This window comes from Pyxicephalus adspersus, chromosome 6 (genome assembly GCF_032062135.1).
Source record: "Pyxicephalus adspersus chromosome 6, UCB_Pads_2.0, whole genome shotgun sequence".
Lineage (NCBI taxonomy): Eukaryota > Metazoa > Chordata > Amphibia > Anura > Pyxicephalidae > Pyxicephalus > Pyxicephalus adspersus.
In genome coordinates, this window is record NC_092863.1 from 23730877 (window position 1) to 23741623 (window position 10747).

Sequence of the window (10747 nt, forward strand, 5' to 3'; positions counted from 1 at the left end):
TCAACCGAAACTTGTTCGGCTCTTTTTTAGGCACCACCCCCAGAGAAGACACCACCAAACCCTCGATGGGCGGCCCTGCAAAAGGCCCCCCCATCCTGCCTAGCTCCACTTCCTTGGCCAACTTCGCGGAGACAACCGCTGGCCGCTCCAGGGCCGATTTCAGATTCCCCGTCCGAGGCGGCGGGGCCCCCAATGAACAAGGAATCCGAAAACCTTCCCTAAAACCCGACTCCAACAAGCGTGCCGCGGCCCTGTCCGGATACCTACTTAGAAAGGGGGCCAGCCTTTCTACCATCACCGGCATCCTCCCTTTTTCCAGCAAAGTCCCCTTGTCGCCCTTTTCCATGACGGAAACACCGCACAAGGCCATGTGCCCCGCCGCAGCCGGAACATTTGTGCCAAAAGCGACAGGCTACTCCAAAGCGGCAGGCGGCTTCATTGAATTGCCAGCAAACACCTTTTTTTCTAAGGGCCGGGGACCCCACGGCCACCTGATCCCCGGCCCCCCCGAGAAAGGGCGAACTTACCACTCTCACCGGCATTCATCAACTTCATCCACAGACTGATATCCCTGTGGTCCCATTGTGGGCCAATTGACGGCCGTATGGCCTTGCGTTGCCGCAACTGCTCATAATAGCGAAGCCAAGCCAAACCCCCATACACCCTATAAGCTTCACCAATAGCGTCCAAATAACAATGAACAATGTTCCGGCGCCTTTTCCCCAATGACACTAGCCAAGATGGCAAACGCTTGCAGCCAATTGGCAAACGTCCTGGGAATCAAACGCACCCGCCCTTGCTCCTCCTCACCCTTCTTCTACTCACCCATGCCACGATCCAAGTTAAAATGCTCCAGTGGTAATAAAGAAAATATGTCCACAAAATCTCCACGCCAAATCTTCTCCCTAACCTCTTGTTTCAAATGGGCCCCCAAAGGCCCTTCAAAACAAACATAAACTTCCCCTTTTGCTGCATCCCCAATACTCACCTGATCACTCGCCGAAGCCGCCCCATCACTGGAGGGGTCTCGCTGCTCCACATCCAAACCTCGCCCACACTGCTGCCCCCTTCATCCTTATCCGCGACCACTCCCCCATCCCCCGCCTGGCCCGGCCGAATCACACCTCTGCGACCCGCTGCCGCCAGGGCACCCTCCCCAATTCCTCCGCCCCCCCCACCAGCAGTCAACCCACCCCCTGTCGGCCCACCCAAACCCAACAAAGCAGAACGCAGCACACCAAAAATGTCCTGTAAGCCCTGCTGTTCCCCCCCCAAACCTCCCAAGCCCAGTACTACCCCACCCCCCAAAAGAAAAACCCCCCACGGACTTACCGGGACACCAGGACCAGCTAGTCCTGCAGCCGCACCACCGGGTCTTCCTGGCCAATTCGAGGGCCCAACCGCCCCGCACTCCTCGTCCAACTCCGACACCTCCCCTTCAGAGCGGTCGCCACCTAGTGTCTCATCGTGTTCGGCACAAGCCTCGGGAACCGGAGGGCCCCAAGCCGCAGCAGGTACTGCATCCAACCTCTGGCGTTCGCTCACAGACTGGGCCGACATCCCGTTGCCACCAGCCGATCCCCCTTGCAAGGACCCCCCCAGGCCAAAATCTGCACCCCCACCTCTTCTGCCCAGCACGGGCAAATTACCTGTATCTACCTGCTCTCCCATACTTTCAATGGGCAGCAATTCACCCTCCCAACCACTAGGGGGCTGTCTGACTGAGCTGCAGCTCTCTATGTCAGCCCCAGGACCATCAGCCCAGCCTACCACCGGATGCACCCGCCCCCTATCAGAGTTTCCGGAGCCTGCAGGCCGCAATCCCTCTACCTTCAGGCCTGCAGGCTGCAAAGAAGGACTCCTCGCCCCCTCAGAACCCTCCAGCCACCTCCCGCCACTGCTAGAAGAGCCCGCGCTCACGGGCCCAGGTACCCCGGACGCCCAGGCCACAGGCCTGCCCCCTCCAGAGCCAGAGCCCGCAGGCCCGGCCACCATGATGCCGGAGCCCACAGGCCTGGCTGCAATGATGCCGGAGCCCGCAGGCCCGGCCGCCACGATGCCGGAGCCCGCAGGCCCGGCCGCCACGATGCCGGAGCCCGCAGGCCCGGCCGCCCCAAAACTGGCACCCGCAGGCCCGGCTGCTACCACGCCGGCGCCTGCAGACCCAGCCACCACTAAGCTGGCGCCCACAGGCCCGGCTGACCTCATGCCTGTGCCCACTGGCCCAGCCGCCATTTTGGCAGAGCCCGGCAGCTCCGCCGCCAGTCTCTGTGCGCCCTGCGCACGTGGAACCGCCGAACAAAGGCCGGCCAGCACCCCTGCCGATGCAGAGGGGCCAGACCGCCGCACAGCACCCGCAGAAGGCCCCTTGGACCCCACAGCCTGAGCCCTGGAGCTCCTCGACCCCAGGGCTGCACTCCCAGCTCCAGGATCACTAGCAGCCAGCGGGGGCTGACTACCCTGACTCGCAGCACTGCCATCCGAACCTGCAATCCTCCTGCTGACCCCCAAACGCTCCACAGATCCACTAAAAGGAGGGAGAGAAGCATGCAGGGCATCTACATCCCCACCAGCCTCTCCTCTGCGACTCCGCCGTGGCCGAGGATTCCTCCCAGCCTCCCCAACAGCAGCACCCTGCGGAGGCTGAGCTCAGGGAACCGGAGGGTCCCTAACAGGGCTCCCATAAAGGCGCTGAGTCTTAGGGGGCTCAGGACTCAGGCGCGCCGGAGGCCTACTCCTCCGCGGCCGCCCCCTGCAACAGGGAGCTTACCCGCTCCTGAAGCCAGTCTGGACCCCTGGTCTCCGCCGGGACCCTCAACTGCGCAAGAAGTGCCTCAATCTCCGCCATAAGGTAAGCAGCTAGCACTATCAAAGCTTTCCCTTCTAGCTGTCCCTTGTGAAAACGGAAAACTGATTTTTGTGTTTTTTATTTAATTTTATTAAAAGTAAATTTTTTTTTTTTTTACATGATTGTGTTTCAAACTTTTTTTATATTCATGATATCTACTAGACCCTTGTTTGGACATATTTCTGTAAGTTACAGGTCTACAGTTTAAAAAAAAAATTTCATGAAAAACAGTGTACCGCTTTTGGTACAGAAATCTAGACTTCAGTGAAACGCCCAGGTGGTTAAGTGACCTTAGAAACCCCAGCAGGTTATATAAATAAATGCAGGAATTGAAGGGGCCCAGATGAGAAGGTGTGCTCAGCCAGGGTAGGTGCCCACATCCCTTTTTAGAACACACCGACTACACACTGTCTGTGTCTTCATATTCAAAAAGATATTTGCTCTGCCTTTCAGCTATCTTTACTGATCTGCACCCTCTGTCTAGTTACAACTAGCATTGGTTAGGCAGCCGACAGCCCATAGGTAGCAGAAGTCTGGTTGCATTGGCAGATTAGTGTGATTGCTAGGGTCTAAGTGGTAGTGCAGATAGGTTGTTCCTGAACTTCAGAGACTTTGCCTCCATCCCTGCAATCCAGGATCACACCATACGCAGCCCAGTTGCCGGTTGGAGGATCTCCTTACCGCTGTCTTCAGAATCATCTCATTAGGACATCTTTGCTACCGTCAACTCCAGGGGCCTCTGCAACTCATCTTGACACTGATCATAACCGGAGATATTTGTGGTTATAGACTGTATATATATCAGGGTATATCTGTGCACAATTCTCCTCGGGACTCTTGCTATGTGTATTCATTGATGTTCATTGATCGTAAATATTGTTTTTCTGTTTTGAGATATAAAGCTTACAAATACTCCAACCTGTGTGTTCATTTAGCTGCAATAGTTATTGTTGTATGCTGAGTATAGTTGTTCAGCGGCAATTACTGTTATTAGAATTACTGTTATTAGTTCTGGTTATTGTCCCAAGAAGGGAGCACCTCTGCTAATAGAGACCCTGTCCTGGGTGGACTCACGCCAACTTTATTAGTACCCTCACTCTTCTATATAGCGAAGGCCCAGGATCCTCTCTGTTATCTACAGGTTAGCACCGTAGCCTGGTTTGTGAGGGTCATTTGCATAACCTCCCCCCATAACAGGGCTACACTATACAACATTCAACAATCTCTCTAGGGGCTATGACACTTTTATTATACTTTGTATCATCACTGACATCCCTAAACAATGCTTATAAATTTATGCATTTGCTAATAATTTTGGATATTGTTTTGTCTCCAATATTACCGCATATTTGTTCTTTTTATATAATATTGTGTGAAGTTCGGGGATCAACTCAGATTGCAGCCAGCACGCTTTCCATCAAAACATAGGCTTTTATTGGGAAAAAGCTAAACAAAACTGCTTAGTTTCAGCAACTCAGGAAAACAATATAACACAGTGGCTTACTTCAGCCTAGGTGTGAATGTCCAAAGTCCATTTGAACTTCCCCATGTCAAGAATACGTCCAACTCCAGTCTCTCATAAGGGTCCAAACCCCAGCCTGGGGTTCCCACAGTCCAAAAAAACAATACAGCAACCTCCTTCCAGCTTGATTCCCTACAAGCTGATTTTCAGGCCTCTTCCTGCTCCTCCCTGGAACACTCTGGCTCTCTCTCAGCCAGGAACACACTGGCTCTCTCTCAGCCTGGATCCCTCTGGCTCTCTCTCACCTTGGAACAGACTGGCTCTCTCTCAACCTGGAACACACTGGCTCTCTCAGCCTGGAACACACAGGCTCTCTCTCAGCCTGGAACACATTGGTTCTCTCTCCGCCTGGATCCCTCTGGCTCTCTCTCAGCCTGAATCCCTCTGACTGATTACTACTACTCCTCACCTTGCACCTGAGTGCAGGTGAATATATCCCCAGAATCAGGGTTGGGCCAAGGAACACACCCTTTCACTCCTTTGGCTGCCTCCTGGGTCCTAAAGAACCTGGTTTCTTTTCTAAAAACCTAATAACACTTCCTCACTTTCATTTCCCTGGAGCCATTTTAACACTTTCCTTGATATTTTAATGACACGATACCACAATTGTTATAGACACACTATACCACAGACACTCTCAACATGCTCCAGTGTCACACACCCATGCCTCTCAATACCTCCCCTTCTGTTCTATATTCTGTCTCACATGTTTTCATGACCCGAATATTAATCACATTCCTTCCATCATCAGTCTGATATATATTTTAAGTTCTCTCTACCATCCCGTTATCTCTCTATCTGTCCAGTCTGATCTCAGCTATCCCCTCCTTTTAGTTTTCATTCATTTAGATACTAGCCCAATCACAAAGCTAGGAACCACACCCCATTTACATCTGCACTGCCCCACTCGATGTAGGGGTACTTTGGGGGAAGGTAACTCATTAGATGCACTGTGAATGCAGAGTTCACATTTCCGTCCGCCACTTACATCACCATATAAAGGCACGGATTTTAATTCCCCAGCTCTTACTCCTGGGATCACAATTGCTATTCCAAATGCTGATCTCAATAGTTTTCCCTCCCTTCAGAAGTATGGATTAATATTAATCTAATCACAAGGCATTTTTTCCCAGCTCATCATCTCCACTACATTTGTTACCCCACTACTAGTTAATTCTTTTTATATTATGTTTAATTTGATTTCTACATTCTATACTCAAACATACCAAAATTCAATTAATTACAAGTACGATCTGTTAGCAACATTCTCTATATTTTCTCTCTCCTCTTAGGTACATTCATATTTATCACTCCGCCCCCCCCCCCCTCCTTTTTTTTCAATATTATTGTTTGAACTTGAGTTATTTTAATTACCCATTGACCTAACTAATTCCATGTGTAAGTTATCCCTTCAACCAATTGACAGTGAAAACAACCATATTTCATCGTTGATAATATAATATAATCGTTGATAATATTTTGATAATTTGAAAACAATTACTTTTACATCTCCAACTAAGTGATCCCTAACCCAGATTCTTACTTACTCATACTAAAGTATGAGTATGCATGGTAAGTATGAATGGTAAATAAGCAATCAATATTATTACTATATTAAAATGAATATTCAACTATTCAACTTTTGAGTATACACATACTGTTATGCTCTGGTTATTACCTTAATTTGTGCTGTAATATGTACCAGACGTTAGTAATATATTGTTCATCCAGTTCTCAGTATAAATGATTTATTACCTTATCCTACAACATTCTGTATATCATATCTTTGTATGTTATTGTTACTTTTCTGTGTACAGTCAACTAATGCTAAACCTATTCTTACCAATATTTATCGAGATATTTATGTCTAGTCTGTTAGTCCTACACCCCACTGTATTTTGAGTGGGAAAAGATCATATCACTTATATGTTTCACTCAATGATTTAATTATGAATTGTATTTTATATGAATTTGAATACAGTTCACTGAATACACTTCCTAATTGCCAAAAAAACACAGTTTCTTTTTGTTTCTACTTTACATATGATATGCATCTAGCATACATGGCGTTGGGAAATCATAACTTATAGAATACAACAGGAGGCCAGGAGACATTCTCTTTTTATAACTGGTAATATACCAGAAATATAGTGTGCTCCTACTTTCCTGTTTTACCTGCCCAGACATTGTTTTTTCAGCCCTGTCTAAGTCTACTTGCCGCCCTCCCCAGCTCATCTCAATAATCCCTCATTGTACAATAAAAACTGTTGACTCACAATTTGTGTCAGAATCAGAAGGTATTTTATTGCATTTATCAAACTCCTAACTCCTAGGAAACACTTCTAACTATGGGCATGATTTATTAAAGCTCTCAAAGGCTAGAGAGGATACACTTTCAGCAATGAAGCTGGGTGATCCAGAAAACCTGGAATAGATCTGGTCCATGATTCAAAACATTTTCTAGCAAATAGCAAATCACTTTGAAGAAATCTATTCCAGGTTTACTTGATCTCCCAGCTTCCTTGACGAAAGTGTAACCTCTTCAGCCTTGCAGAGCTTTAATAAATCAGGGCCTATAAATTCAGCGGAACAAAATTGGAGCAAACTTTAAGTTCATGGTTGGGGTTTAGTAACAAGCTGATGGGACTCCAACAAGCATAAGTTTAAGTTGAGTAATTGGCATTCACCCTGTTTCCCCGAAAATAAGACCTTCACTGAAAATAAACCCTAACTGCTAACATGCTAATTATGCAAGGGGGAAATGTAAGCCCTACCCAGAAAATAAGCCCTATTGGCAGCTTCTTTGTGCAACAGAACAACTGTTGCAGCAGACTTTGGAGAATGCGTTCACGTTGTACCCGGGGGCAGAAGGATACCAAGAGAAGAGGACAGAAGTAGCCGGGACGCACTAACGGAGTATGGTATCAGTACTTTTTTTTTAACCAAATGCTGACCCCACTGACACCAATGATTTTTGGGAAAATATTGTAAATGTTAGAGGGCAAATGATGCTTTGTATTGTGTGGGGGCACTTTATATGTGGGCACACATGTGGACAATGCATACTCCATATATTATAGTGCCCCCACAGTTAGGTACCGTACATATCTTCACATATGGGGACATGCTTTGTATTGTGTGGGGGCAATATATATGTGGGGGCACACATAGGGAGAATGCATTCCCCACATAATATAGTGCCCCCACATTACAGTATGTGTGTCCGCATATGTGGGCATGTTCTGTAGATTTTTGTACATAAATAAATACATGCACAGATTTTTGTACAAGAGAAAAAAAAGACGATTTTCATAGGTAAAATATTATAAAACTCTATTAAGAAAAGTTTAAGTATACCTAATAAAATATATAAAATCAAGCTTTATCCAACATAAGGTATAATAATGCAGTGTTTCTCAGCCAGTGCTCAGTGGAACCCTAGCATGTTTCAAGGGGTTGTTAAGCGTTCCTTGGTTATTGAGCAATATGTTTCCCTTAGGGTGGTATTGTTCCGAATGGATGGGAATGTAAGAGGCATTCTTCCTCCTGACTACCGCACTAATGTATTGTGAGCTGTAGATATAATAAGTATAACGGGTTCCTCAACACCTGAACGTTTTTTCAAGGAGTTCCTCTATTTTAAAATGTTTGAGAAACATTGAGTTATTGTAATTTCAAAGCTATTTTTATTAGTTTTAATTCTGGAGCTTCTATTATAATTATACCTGGTGATCCTGCTCTGTTTTCATGGAGTTCCTCTTACAGGATGCTAGTGACCTGTCTCCTTGCCCAGTTTAATCCATTGTCACCTTGTCACATGGCCTGTTTTGAAAAATGGAAATTGGTTATCACATACAGCTCTATAAACTATATTTTACAGGTTTAAGGGTTACATCAACTTTGGCAATACACAACACATCTATCACATGCAAAGTAACTTCACATTTAGATTTTAATTTTTTTTAGTTGACGAATCAGATTTTTTTTTTTTTTACTTCCCTTTCCATACTCTGACCCTCCCTCTTAGTAAGGGAAAACAACTTTAAAACTCTGCTCAATTTAAAACTTTAATTTTCTAGATTTTAATACCTAAAAAGAATAAATATTTCCGTTAAGTTTTTATTGTTGTCCATGATCCCATTGTTGAGATTTCACCCCACTTCCTGTTCTTGTGACAGCTTCCAAATTTAAAGCAGAACTAAACTGAGAACAAAAGAGTCGCCTACCTTTAATCCTGCAGATCCCTCGATGGCACTGGTCCTTCCCACAATCCAGTCTGTCCTCCTGGAATTCCTCTTTGTCCCGGCGCTGAAGAAGTGCCGGGTGCCGCCATCTAAACTCTTCCTTTCTCTTCCTCGGTCTTCTTGGCACGTCACCCGATCTCACACTGCACAGGTGCGAGATGGTGTGACCTACCCGCTGTAAAGGGGTAAAAAATGAGAGCCGATCTCACTGCACTTGCATGAGATCAGAATCTCTTTCGCTTAAAAGAAAAAATGCCTCTTCTAAGGTCTCGGAGAAGAGCAAAAGAAGCACTCAGAACCTCCCGGGATGCGTGACGTAGGTATCCCGGGAGGCTCTGCGCTCCCATTCAGTCTTGCTTGCCTAGGTGATAAACCCTTTCTTTTGTTTAAAATAAAAGGGTGTTGCACCTAAACAAATAAATAACATTTTCCCTTTACATAAAAGATTTGTAATTGTAGTGAATGTAGTTATGTAAAGTGAAAATGTTGAGTTTAGGTACACTTTAATTAGCACAGACAATCCAAACATTCAAAGGCTCAGCCAAATAATTCCCTTCAATCTGTCTTGTCCTGTGGAATGATTTCCCTAATAATACATATTTGGGACAAATGAGGTCATGGTTGTCTCTGTTGTCAAATTGTTAGTTTCAAATGCTCATCTACAGCAACATGTTACAAATTTACCAAAATCTCATTTTTCAAATCAAAAGATCAACTATAATTAACTAACATACAAATGCAATCCTAAATGTCCTGTTCTTTATTTTCAACAAGGCATTGTGCTGCTTTTTTTTTTTTTTTTTTTTGCATATGGCAACAATTATGACCAGCCAGAAAATGACCATGCATAAAATGTAGTGATTTCTATGCTATTATATCTGCTGATGTTTAGACTACTTGTTGAATACAAAAAGAAAATTTGTGTATTACATAATTAGCAATGACCAATTTCCACAAGAAAAATAGAGTATTCTTTTTTTATTACCCCTATTGCAACACCTGCTACACAACGGTGTAAAGTGGCCATGTCCTTGAAAGATTTCACTTTATTTTTTTTTTTGGAATGGTCTACATTTTAAAATGCCATGAGCTCATATTTTGTTGGAACAAATGTTGGCTAACTGGCATAGCACATATTTCTCTGTGAATGGTATTACCAGATCTTTTTTGTTTCCTCTTTAACCTCCCTGGCGGTCTAATTATGTCCGTATTTTTATGTCAAAAGCGGTACATTGTTTTGCATGGAAATTTGTTGCTTAATATTTTAGGCCTGTAATTCTTAGGTATAACTATAATAAAGTTTGAAACACAAATCATAAATTATAATATAAAAAATAATTTTAAATATGAATTATAAAAAATAATTAATTTATTAATTGTATTACATTTGTTTTTTAAATTTGTCCAAACAAGGGTTCAATATTAGATAAACTTTTGGATTTATTATTTGTATTTCTTTTTTTATAACGTTTTTCCTGATCAATGTTTTCCTGATCAATAAGTTGTATGCTTTCTAGTTGCTATCAGTCACTGCACTTTTCATTTCATTGCTTTGCACTACCATGCTGAATAACCCCCTAACTTTATCTCCTAAGTGGAAAGCAGAAGTCCAGGGGGAATTATCTTCCTAGGACGATTTGGAAAGGCTGACCTGGAATGGGGTCAGTGATATATACAGAGGAACAGCTGATACAGATATTACAAGGTACAATGAACTGCTATTAAAGAAACATGATGCGAAAGAAAAAAAAATAATTGTATAGTTGAACTATGTCCACTGGTCTTCATGTTCCAGCTCTATTTGAAGTAACAGTCTTCACAGGTTAGTTGAACATCTGGAATCTATTTTGGATCATTACAGTTAGCCACCCCTGCAAACAGGAAAAAAGTTTTTTCAAAAGCAAAGTTATATGGTACCTTTTTTGACCAAGGCAGAAAACCCAATAATAGCAAATAACCAGTAAATCCTAAAGAAGTACAGAGCAACCCTAAGACCCTCCAAATTTGATAAAAATGGTTCTGTCCTTATTCTGATTAGTCATGACATGATTGCATCACCTGCCATTCATTATTCCAAGTGTATAGACAGCTGCTAGCTATTGTTGGTCGAATATCTCAATAATCAATTTGACG

At 44.3% G+C, this 10747-nt stretch overlaps 1 protein-coding gene across 1 annotated transcript; it reads left to right on the plus strand.

The window, feature by feature from the left end:
* Positions 1–922: 922 nt before the first annotated feature.
* LOC140332451 (uncharacterized) lies at positions 923–10347 on the plus strand. The gene is made up of 2 exons (XM_072413705.1): positions 923–2851; positions 10210–10347. Exon 1 carries the CDS (start codon positions 923–925, stop codon positions 2384–2386), a length of 1464 nt encoding a protein of 487 aa, XP_072269806.1. The 3' UTR covers positions 2387–2851; positions 10210–10347.
* The last annotated feature ends 400 nt before the right edge of the window (positions 10348–10747 follow it).

Coding starts and splice junctions, on each gene's coding strand:
- LOC140332451 (XM_072413705.1), top strand. CDS start 923: ATGGGCCCCCAAAGGCCCTTCAAAACAAACATAAACTTCCCCTTTTGC.